The sequence below is a fragment of the Podarcis melisellensis genome (genome assembly GCF_964234715.1).
Source record: "Podarcis melisellensis genome assembly, chromosome: 3".
In the NCBI taxonomy this organism is placed as follows: Eukaryota; Metazoa; Chordata; class Lepidosauria; order Squamata; family Lacertidae; genus Podarcis; species Podarcis melisellensis.
Window position 1 is genome coordinate 65,767,992 of NC_138530.1, and position 12,486 is coordinate 65,780,477.

At 40.6% G+C, this 12,486-nt stretch overlaps 1 protein-coding gene across 5 annotated transcripts in view; it reads right to left on the reverse strand.

The window, feature by feature from the left end:
• The window catches only part of NKAIN2 (sodium/potassium transporting ATPase interacting 2), a gene marked incomplete at its 3' end in the record, with an annotated part of 446,408 nt that overhangs the window by 74,161 nt on the left and 359,761 nt on the right, over nucleotides 1-12,486 (reverse strand). For all 5 annotated transcript variants that reach the window (XM_081905481.1, XM_081905477.1, XM_081905479.1 and 2 more), the window contains one exon: nucleotides 12,023-12,223. In XM_081905481.1, the coding sequence (XP_081761607.1) occupies nucleotides 12,023-12,223 (201 nt within the window). The remainder of the gene's footprint in view (nucleotides 1-12,022; nucleotides 12,224-12,486) is intronic.

Genomic DNA, 12,486 nt, shown 5'->3' on the forward strand with positions numbered 1-12,486 from the left:
GCTGCTTCTTAGCTCAAGTAGGAATTACAAAACTTTTGAAAGGGTGATTTCTCCGACTGTATAACCTGACTTCAAAAGTTCTCTTAAATCATCATAAGATAGAGCTAAAAGTTGAAATTGCTTCTAACCTGCCCCCAAAGGAAAACCCATCTTAATCCACTCCTACACCTGTTCTTATTATGCAACCACAAAGGACATTAAGATCAAATGTGGGTTTTTGTTCTCAAGCATTCTGAACCTGGTGGTGGACCTTTTGATTAGCAAAGTGCCCAGGAAAAAACAGAACTTAAGTTGCAACTTTGTCCTTCAGTGATATTGATGGGTATAGTTTCACTATTCCTGGTAACTTCCTTCTAGAACTGCAGTATATGGCTTGAATAGACTAAAGTGCTGCTTTTTGGGTTACATTTATAGACACTGGATGACACCTGCATTCACGGTTTTACAGATAATGGAGCTAACTCTGTGCCTTTAAAATGTCATGTCAGATTCAGTCTCAGGATTTATTTCATTTCGTCATGATGAAAACATAGGAATAGTTGTGTTAAGCCTAAACACTTTTTCTTGTGAGAATAATTAATGTGCTATCACAGACAACTGGGAAAGACAGCTATGCCCAGCTTTTCAGGAAATGATTATTCAAGGAAATCTGAAACATGAATTTTAAGAAAGCAAAAAGATTGGCAAAGAAGAATGGGAGTAGGAAATCTAAGATGCACCAAGCTTGTAGGATCATAGGCTCTTGTAGCATTTAGGATTTATACTACCCAGCATCAAGTCTGGCATCTTGGTTTTAAATAAGAAAAATACATTCACATTGTGATGGTTCAGTATAACAAATACTGTATGTTTTCATTTCAGACTAGCATGATTCTAAAAATTCTGGAATAAGGGAAGAGAGATGGAATGATGTTGTCTCTTGATTTAGGACAGCTCTATATCAAATATAAACACTCCAACTAAAAAGAACATTGATTCCTGAAAACTGAAGTTTGTAAACCTTTGGAGTCACTGAACTTTAGCTGGCTGATCTTTTGATTTGTTACCACTTAGGTCCACTGCCAGCTTCTTTCTAATGGACATTAGGCTGTTTATCTTCTGAAAAACAGGGTAGCCTAACCAGCTAATACTGAAAATATCAATTGGCTTTTAAGCTGTTCCACCCATATTTAAAACAAAATACCATCCTGTTTGAATCTTCAGAAGACTAAGTTATTTCCTGAAGCAGGCATGGAGAGTGCAGTTTATTAATCTTTGACGGACCACAAGCTATTGCATATATTGACAAGTGCTTTGTATGTAGGAGCATTAAATGCTGTTAACCGACTCAAAGTCAAACAAAGACATTGAAAAAAACGAACAGTGAAACATCTATTATATGCATTGTTAGAAGGACATTGAATTGGCATTTGTAACCTGGGTCATACAATGTATAAAGCATGGGTGACCAACCAGTGAACTGAGGGCAACATGTAGCCCTTGACCTAATTTCACGCAGGGAGATGGGAAGCTTGGAGAGTGGAAGAGAGAAGGAAAGAGGGAAAATGGGAAATCTGAAATAGATGAAGGAAAAAGTAAAAGCCCTCTGGATGCGATGAGTCAGACCTCTGGGAAGAACATTCCCCCGCCCCCAGCATGCCAGGTAGGAAGAAGTGGGAGAGCAAGTGACAGAGTGAGAGAGAATGGGGTGGCAGTAAGAGACTGAAAAGAGGGGGTCCCTACCCACTTTTGGTTCCTCTTCCTTCTGGCATGCAGCCCCCTTCCACCTTGAAGCATCCAGTGGAAATGATAAAAACAGAGAATAAACCCCAAAGATGCTGAACAACAATGCCCTTTTAAAATTAATGCCTCCAATAGCATACAGCCCCAAACAAATTACCTCCAAGGAAATGTGGCTTTTGGCAAGAAAAAAAAATGTTTCCCCACTCTGATATAGAAGATCCAAATGCCCCTTCAATTAGGAATTCACTGAATGGCTTTAAGCAGGTTCCATGACTTAGAATATGGGGTGGTTCTCCCCCAAAGTTGGCACAAATTCCTTGTTTCCTCCCAATCCAGTTTTTGTATGTGAAGAACCTTGACAGTTTTCTGTCAACAAAGGATGCTTTCTACCCGATGAATTTGTGCTGCAAAAGTTGTTGCGTGCCTGAAAACTTTGAGCTTTTCTGTGACAAAGCATTTGCAACACAGTGGCATTAAGGATAGTATTGTGGACTCGGACCAGGGTGAACTAGCTTCAGATTCTGATAAAATAATTTGAGTCACTCTCACACACAGTGTTGATGAGAATAAAGTGGACCCAATTTGTGCTGCCTTTTGGAGTAAATATACCACATGCAAATAAAAACAAGAACTGAGAGTATCTGGATGAGTGACAATAAGTTCTTGATCTGTGAAATGAAAACACCAGTGATGAAGAATTGTTCCCATAACTGTTGTTATAGCATAGTGGCATAACCTAATGAAAGGATATTACACAAGTACCAGAAAAAATGATTACTTATGAGTGCTCAGAAGGGTTAAAGTGATGATCTGTACAGGACAATATTTATTATGTCTGTCAATCATTTCCTCTTGTCTTTTTATGCCCTTCAGCCTTAAAAAAATCATTATTAAAATTTTACCTACAGCTTACTTAACTGATTTGTTCTCTCATCACATATAAACTACTTTCCTGGATTAAAAAAAAAAATCAATTCAGCACTACCAGGAATATTGTTAAAAGATGCTTACATTCCACTATAATACACACACTGGCACATCTCCTCTTCTGAAAACATATGGCATTATGTGCATAAAGATCACTCTGGAGATTTACTGTAATTATGTCATGATGTGCTTATTGTTATGGATTCGACAGCCCTTCCTCCATTTCTACCTTCTTTGTTTGAGGACAGCTGCTCACTTCAAGCTGCCTTTCTAGCAGCAGAGGCAGAATGAAGGAATGCCTGCCTGAGAAGGCACAGTGAGTGACATGAGGAAAGGCAGACTCCAGTGCTACAGTGCAGACCAGATGAAAATCTAGTAACTAGCTGATGATAATTCACTGAAGCCTGCAGAACATTAAAAAAATATATTTTTAAGACAAGTCCCAAGAGCCTATAACAAAAACGACGAAGGTTCTCATAGATGTTAGTCAAACTAACCCCTTTTGTAGAAATGAGACATCACCCTCATGCAAAGCCATCAGCAATCCCATGAATTTACTGCCATCCTGCCATAACATTCAGGACTGTGCATTGCATTGATCAGCAACACACTGTGAGTTCATTCTCACCACCACCCATTGCGGTGATGGGTGTACCGCAACTCATGGTACTGTTTTATCGTTACATGGTTTCATGTGATGATTGCTCCTAGGTGTCAAAGCAAATCACACCATGGATCCCCCCCCCTTTTCAGCAGCATATTCTTGTGACTGTAAGGTACAGCTCTCTGTTATTAATTAAATAATTAATGTTTATATCATGCCTTCCCCACCAAGGGCCTCAAGATGGCCCTGGGGTGTAGATTAGGCTGAAAGAGTGACTTGCCTAAGGTCACCAGTGACTTCGTTGCAGTATGGGTATTTGATCTTGTTCTCCCTGTGTCTCTAATCACTACATTCAGAAATGGCTAACCTGTTACAGCAGAGGGGCAAGACTAGCTTCCTGGCAGCAATGGAACTGCCACTTCCTGAGAGAAGGTTGAGGAAGCAGGAAGGGTCATGTGCTACAGTGCAAGATTGTTTCTGCTGTTGTGCCCATAATGTCCCAACTTCTTCACCTAGTAAGCTGCAGAAACTCTTATTTTATAAAATGCCCTGTATGAAGGGAGGTATAGAGATTTAATAATAACCCTGATGCTGGGAAGCTAGTGTTGCAGTTCCGTCCCCCCAGGCTAGCCACTTCTGACTGCACCACTAAGTTATTATTTTTCTTACTTATCAGGGAGAGAGAAATCAAAATCATGTCCAAAGGGCGCGACATACTCTATGCCCCATAAAGTTTGCATCCCAAGTAGTGCAACTGGAAGGAAGATCATGCAAGGAGACTTTCTCACCCACTCCTGCCTTTAGGTATATGTATCCTCTGAAAAAGCTCTCTGGGCATTTGGGGAACTCTCTTGAGAAAAGGGGAGACTGCTGGAGAAGAGGCAGGTTCTGCCTGTGCAAGGTATTTCTGTACCATTTAGGGCAATTTCCTTTTCCCTCAGAAGCTTTCCTACCTAGTGCTTCAGTATTGACCCCCCTGAGATTCCCCACCCCCCAGGGGAACTGGATTGGGAAAGAGAGAATAAAAAAGTATGAGCTTCCTTGCCCCTATGCTACTTTTACTATCGCACTAGCCCTGTGAAGCAGGTAGGGCTGAGAGACAGTGAAATGGCCCAAAGTTATCTAGTGAACTTCATGGCTTGAGTTGGGATTTGAACCCTGGTCCAACATCCTATCTTTTATGTACACATATCTACAAAGGAGTGGCCCATATTATTTGGTAAGATGCCAAAAAGGAAAGTAAAGACTGTGCATCTTTTGTGGTTAATACTTCCACAAGGTATTTCATTATGTTAGAGGCTCCAGCTTTGCAATTCTTATTCCCACCTACACTGCAGTCCTGAAACCACATAGTCAGGAGCTGATTATTTACTCTCACCATTACCAAAACTACTTATTGTGGAATGCCTTTGGGACTGCTCCATAGTAAGTGGTTTTCTAATTGCATCTTAAACTTCCACAATTTTTAATCCATTAGCTGCTAGCCACAGAATTTGCACTTGGGCTTAATAAAGGCATCTCTCAGAGAAAGTAATATGAGAACCATAATTATTTTTGCTCTCTACCATTCACTCTACCCCCAAACTGCCTCTATATAATACATGCAGCGTTTTCATTCATAAACACGCACAGCAAGGGACAGATTTGCACATTACACCGGAAGTATGCAAAATTGATATCCTAGTGATTTGTGCACCCATTTGGAGACATTCATAGTAATGAGTGGATGGGGAACTAGCACATCTCAATAAGTGTGATTTCACTATTCATATATTTTCCAAGAAGCACAAAAAGCAGGTGCACTTGCACAATTACTACTACTACTACTACTACTACTACTACTATACTTTTATTGAACTGTTTAAAGATGCCAGGTTCCTTCTCTGGTTGCTGGAGGTAATGGGAAGTACATGGGAAGCACAACTAAGTGAAGTGAAGCGCTCTCTGAGTTTCTATAGGTGGGTGCAAGGCACCATTCTGTATTTTCCCAAGGGCCCTTGCAATATAAATGCCCTCCTTCCTAATACAGCCAATCCATCATCATGAAAGTCATTTGGCAAGTGCATTATAGTAATGATGAACTGCAAGATAAAATGATAACAGTCCAGGATTAGTCTCCCTGAGCCCAAGGCATGGAATTCATTGTGAAGCTGACAAAAGTGTTGAATTATTCCATATAGTTTCCATCAAACCCAATTTAAAATAAAAATTCTTTGTAAAAGATCAAGGGCAGGTTTTGTATATGAAATTCCCTTTAAAAAGGAAGGGCTTGTGGTGACTAGGTAAATCAGACCTGATAAACAATACATTAATGCGGCTAGGTAAAAAAGAAGCTTCTTTTTCAGTACTTCCACCCCTAATGAGGTGTTCCTTAATATTACTGTGAAGCAGACTCTCAGGAATAAACCATGCTCTGAGGCAATGTCACAGCAGCCTAAAGCTGGTCACTTCTTTGCTAATAAGACATGACGGTGTTATTACATTATCATTGGGGGCTGGCTCAAATTCTTCTTCCCTTCTACTAATTTCACTCGTTCGTGACTTAAGGACTAGTGTTTCTATGGCACCTATCTGTATCAGTTAGAATCAATAGTTCTGCTTTTTTTTAAAAAAATAATAATAATAAAAGAATTGTATTGACCTAGCTAAGAGCTCCATCTTAATCAAATAAGGTTCTTTTTCTCCACCATGCCCAGTGAGCCCAAACTTGATTACAAAAGATCTTGGTTCATTTAACGTGACAAATTATTGCCAGTCTGTTGATTCACAGAAAGCCTTGGTGGGTTCTCTTCAATACATTGTAAGAAAATTCTTCAAGATGAACGTTCACTTGTAAGCTGCAGATATGTAATATGTACATGTTCCTTATAAAAGTTGGCATGAAAGCCACTCATTTCAGCAGGATGTGAGCCAAGGATATATAGATAGCACCTGCTATTTGAAAACCTCTTGCAGTGTTTGATTGACAGAAGTATAATGAAAATTTCTTCTAGCGAAAGAGAAATCTACAATTGTCACACCCACCCTGCCCCCACTCTCACCATCTGGATGCTAGAGGTCTTTGGCTGTTCTGAGAAGGGTTAACAGAAAGTAACCATACTGACATTCATCATAAACTTGATTTTAAGTGGTTCAGGCACTGGAGCTGAAGTTCTGACAAATCTGACTCTTTTCTCATTTGCATACAGCAAAATATTCAGAACAAAAGGCACAATGCAATGAAATGGGAGCAATACCTAGTCAAACACGGTTGCAAAAACCAAACCAAACCAAACCTAGGCACTGTTCATAACTAAGAGCATGCCCTTCATGGCTGGGACACTAAAGAGGGAAGGAAGCAAGTTTGTCTTCCAGCCAGCTATATGTGGCTGTCTTCACTTCTACTTTAGTGCCTAATTCCAACCAGAGATTGGAGGAAAGGTCCCAAAGTTAGGGACTAATAAATCTGAGCCTTGGAACTTCTTGTTTAGACCTGAGAAAAAAGAATAGGATATCTCTCATTTTACTGGCAAGCTGCATTTGACTTCAGGTCACATTTCTTCTTCTTTCCCCACTGGTTCTACAAAACCGAATTGGCTCCTTAGTTTGTGGGGGAAATCGTGCCCTTGCTTAAAACTGTAGCCATTGCTTTTTGTTCTGATCTGAACCAGTGCTCAGAAGTGCCAGCAGTGCTCAAAGTCCTAGAATCAAAGAGCTGGAAGGGACCTAGATCTAAATAGGATCCCACCGCTACAAGGAAACACTGACCACTCCACCATTTAGCCTATAACGAATGGATCCATATGACAATGCCATAACATCTGCCACAATCAGTAAACAGCTGTTTGTTAAAGTACATTCAGTGTCACATTGCTTGCCCTGTTTTCTTTGGCTGATCTGTCTTGCTGATCTTAGAGTTGCATAACCTGCATTTTAAAAACTACTTGATTTGAAACTAGGATTCTTAGAAACCACTAGGTCTTCTAGAAATTTCTCTGTATGCGTGAACATAAGGTAATGATTCTGAACTGAGAATCTGTGTCCTTCTGAAGATATTACTTGGCTCCACTGCAGTCTGCCTTTGGGCCTGGTCATGGTGCTGGTTAATGCCTCACAGGGCTACAATTCCCAGCACCTTTAACACGCCACGCTTCCCAGAATTCTTGGGGTGAAGTCATGTGCTTCAAATGTGCCATAAGTGCACCTTAAATGCATAGTGTGGGTAAGTTTGAATGACTTTTCATGAGGAGAAGTACAAAAGGTGGTGAAAAAGTGTATCTTCAGCACATAACCTATGCAGCCCACACTGCTGCAGCGCTTGCATTCAACCAGCACCATCCCAATGGCTGACCTCTTAGCAGCTCCAATCAGCTGCTGCTTTTTGTTTGAAAACAGTCCTTCTAGTTATGGTAACGTCATCACAATAAGATTTTGCTTGGTGGTAATATTCAAAGGCAAACAAAGGTAATTCAGAATAAGGGCAAAAATGGCCCTGAGGCTGCAGATGCTTGATCCTTTTACAGTAACAATCTGAATTTTTGCAGGACTTTGGAGAAACATATTAGGCCCCCTTTGCACACCGAAACTACAAGGTTCCAAATACCCATCTCAACCCTAAAATTAATTATGCTGTCCTGAAAGGCAAGCACTTACTGTAAAGCTCTAGAATAGCTAACTTGATTACGGGATTTGTTTTTTAAACAGAAAGGAAAGTTAGTAATGGTACCATGATAATTCTTGCAGTGTATTACGTTAGTTTCAGTGCAAGCAAAGAGAAATTGTGGTCAATACATAGCATGTTATATAGGAAGGCACTCAACAGGATCAATATGGAAATGGCCAGCCTTTATATAAATTATTGTAGTTGGTTGTATTTAAGTTGTTAGTGATGATGTATTTACAGTATATGAAGGAAGGACTTTTGCTCATTTTTTTCTGTTATAGTACTGTTGAATTATGCTTAGTAGCGTATGTAGCACATTTATTTACATTTGCATTTAGAGAAGAGGCAGCACCTGAAGGGCAGCTGATAAATTATTTTTCTTTGGTTCAGTTAGTGCAGCTTAGGACTGCTGTTCGCAAATAGAATCATGGAACTGGAAGGGACCACAAGGGTCTAACCTCTTGCATTGCAGGAATCTTTTCCCCAATGTGGGGCTCGAACTCATGACTAGAGATTAAAAGTCTCATGCTCTACTGACTGAATTATCTTTTGCTTATTTTATCCCCTGTAGGGAGTGTGTGTACACACTGGATGCCTAGTATGACAGAGACCTGTAGCACGAAAAGGGAGCCAGTGGAGTTCAGTACACAAGCTACACATAACATCCATCTGTCACAGCTACAGGTCGGGAATTTGATTTGGTTTGCATTTTAATTTTCACGCTCCCTGAAACAATATACAAACAGAAATGCAGCCATCCTTCAGAATTCAAATTCTGTGAATTTTGTGATGCAGTTCTCAAACCAAACAATGTGTACAAAAATACACATATTAGGACAAGGTTTCCAACACAGTGCCCATGGGTGCCAGTGTGCCCAGGAGAACCTACTATGGCACCCATGAAAGGTCTCAATAAATATCGTCTCCAAAATTCACAGTGTACGAGAGAATGTTCACTCTTCCTGCTCAGTTCCTATTTGCAGTGGCTCAGTGTTTCCTACATTAAACACACACCTTTATAAATGCCCACATTTCATTGGATGGCAGGACTGGACACCAAGAACTGAACAGAGGTGTAAAGTGCTTTTCAACTGTGAGCAACAGTGGCGGCGTCTGAAATAAGTGCCCTTCCCCCCCACTGGTGGTGGGATGGAGTTGATGAGGGGCATATCTGCTCCATTTTGTGGTCCTGTTTCCTTTTCTGCCCTTTTAGATCCGGCAGCCACTTTGTGTTATGCCATGCCTCCAAGGCAGCCATGTGGCAAACTAAAATCAAGGCGGGAACAATGAGAGAAACTGGAATTGACAGATCCATCCATCCCTACACACAGCCACTGGGCCCTCCCTTTGCAGTTTTCATTCACCTTCATCCCTTTAGTCTGGTAGAAGTGAATGGTAAACTGGAAATAATTCCCACAAAAATGATTTTCGTTTTCCTACAAAAGGATAATGTTGAAACATATACAAAATATAGAAGCACACACACACACTGTAAGCTGCCCTGTGATCCTCAGATGAAGGGCAGTAATTATTATTATTATTATTATTATTATTATTATTATTATTATTATTATTTCTGTGTAAAAACAGTTTGTAGGTGTGATTTTCTTCCTACTAGAGTCAATGATAAATCTCTGATTTATAACAACAATAGATTGCGCTTTGCAAATATTAGGTGGCTTGTCTTATTTTAACATAAAATAAATCACTTGGAGTGAAGGATACAAAATTATATATGTTTGTGACCTATGCCCATCTGCCATACATTTGGATAATCCACCCAGCCAAAACACTACTGTTGCAGTGCAGGAGAGTGGTAACCCAACAGTGGATGAAAATTCCTGCTGTTTGGTCCAGAAATTATTGGTAAGAATGTGAAAAAATAGCAGAAATCACACAACAGGCAAACAAACATGGACAAAGTGAGTAAATGTTTTAATCTTCTACTTGCTCATCCTACAACTGCTGCATGCTATTGTAAGGATATAGATAGTAGTGTGTGTGTGTGGGGGGGGGAATTCAATTTGGTTTGCATTTGCAGACAAACCTACCTAATTTGCAGTTTAAGAAACAATATGCAAACCAAAACACAGGCATTCTCTGCAAACGTGACATAAAGGCTGGCAACATCAACTGCTTGCAGATGACTGCAGTGCCTGGAGACAGACAGGTCATGAACCCATAACAGTGACCAGAGGAGGAATGACCACTGGGGAAAAAAATGCCATGGTGCATCTGCACCACCACAACCGGGATGCCTTCATTTGCCCCAGCTGCAACAAAACATCTCTCTCCTGCATCAAGTCTCTACAGTCACAGCAGGCGTTGTAACCTTCCAACAGCTTGACTTCACCCCCCAAAGGCACACTCCTTCATTGTCTCCCAAGACAGGTAGATGCCAACAAGAAAATGTCATACAATGATGATTTTTAAAATAATTTTTTGCTTTGTCAACATTTTATAAGGCTATTGTTCAGGACTTGAAATGTGTAGTGAAGATATCTCAACTAAGATTATTTTATTTTGATGGAATTATATTTGTTAACTCAAGGGATTTGAAAATGAAATGGTGACTTTGAAACAAGCGGGCAAAATCAATAGCCATTAAGTGAATGAGGACATTTTAATGTATAGAGCAACATGAGTTAATATACTTTTATCACCAAACCAGCTCATACCTCAGACATTTGTTTTGGTCAAACAGAGGAGCCAAAGAAAGAAAGAAGAATCCATCATTTTGAACCAAGTGAAGTGTACCACGAAACCAAGAATTATTTGTGGTAATTCTAAATCAAAGAAAGTAACTAGGGGAAATTTGGTATATTAGAACTGAAGGACATATATGTGGATTACTTCATTTAGGTATCTCCTATCTGCAGAAACAGAGATGATAGAAATACTAGTAAAGGTAAAGGGACCCCTGACCATTAGGTCCAGGACTCTGGGGTTGCGGTGCTCATCTCGCTTTATTGGCCGAGGGAGCTGGTGTACAGCTTCCGGGTCATGTGGCCAGCATGACTAAGCCGCTTCTGGCGAACCAGAGCAGCGCATGGAAACGCCGTTTACCTTCCCGCTGGAGCGGTACCTATTTATCCACTTGCACTTTGACGTGCTTTCAAACTGCTAGGTTGGCAGGAGCAGGGACCGAGCAACAGGAGCTCACCCCGTCGTGGGGATTCGAACCACGACCTTCTGATTGGCAAGTCCTAGGCTCTGTGGTTTAACCCACAGCGCCACATGCATCCCATGATAGAAACACTAGATGCAAATAAAAAAGACTGCAGGAAATCGTTCCAACACACTGATTCTACTTGGTCCACATATGAATAGCAAGGCAGAGACAAGCTCCTCATTGGATTCCAGTATAACCCCTCCCTCAGTTGCTATTTGCCATCATTGTTGGGCACACAACTGCTATGCCATCCATGCTACATTATATACACATTTACTAGGCACCAAGTTCATGAACTCAAGTAAAACTGAATAAACCAACATAGGATTGCACAGATATACCACAAAGCTTGGCAGGAGAGAGCTTCTCACATACTTGGCAGGTGTCAATTAACGGTCTAGTGGGTTGCATTCATTTTGGTGATAATTTTGTAGTAATACACAAATGTTGTGTGGAATGTGTACAAGGCACCCTCATGCTTGCATTCCAAACCTATAGTTTACAGTTATTCTGAAGTACACTGCTTAACTTTTCACCCTCTATTAATATTAGAATGTAGAGCCTGGAGACAGGAAGTAAGGTTGTGAATCCATAGCAGTGACCAGAGGACAAATGACCACTGGGAGGAGTGCAGAGAGAAGAAACGCCTTGGCGCATCCACAGCAGCACAACCAGGTGCCTTCATCTGCCCCAGCTGCACCAAAACATGTTTTTCCCATATCTGTCTCTACAGTAACAGCAGATGCTGTAACTTTCCAAGAATTTTACTTCACCTCCTGAGACAGACGGATGCCAACTAACCAGTAATCCTTTAAGAATGCGATTCATACCGAAAACGGATGCTTAAAACTTAATGACTGCTTAAACCATGCCTATCTAGCTATATAGTTACATTGTACTCTGTTGGGATATACTACACAAAAGGGTCTGAAAGAGGAGATAATTGGATACTTACTGCAAGAAAGATCTGTAGGGAACTGTGAGCCACTTCTATATATTGGTATTCAAGAACACAACCTGAGACAGTGATGTAGCGATGGTCCTCTGGTGCCCAGTCTGGGGCTGGGGTCACAGATGTCACTGTGCAGCCCGGCCCATTCTCCATCCACCAAGAACGGTGCATTGAGATATTGAAGGTCAGTATAAGATCTGTTTCCTGTCAAGAGGATAAAAGAAGAAGTAGTAGTATTATGGATCAAGGTCCAATTTTCTGTTATCATTAGAAAGAACAGGCATCTACATAGATCCATTAAGAAGAAGCATGAGAGTTGAATGAAGTATGGGGTTCAAAGTCTCATTCACTCATGACACTCAAATAAAAATTGAATCTGAATTTGGAATTTGAATCGTTTCCATTCCATTTATGTTCCAAAGAGGATGGCACATTGATAAATGTGTCCACTGGCAGGTGTGCCTCTG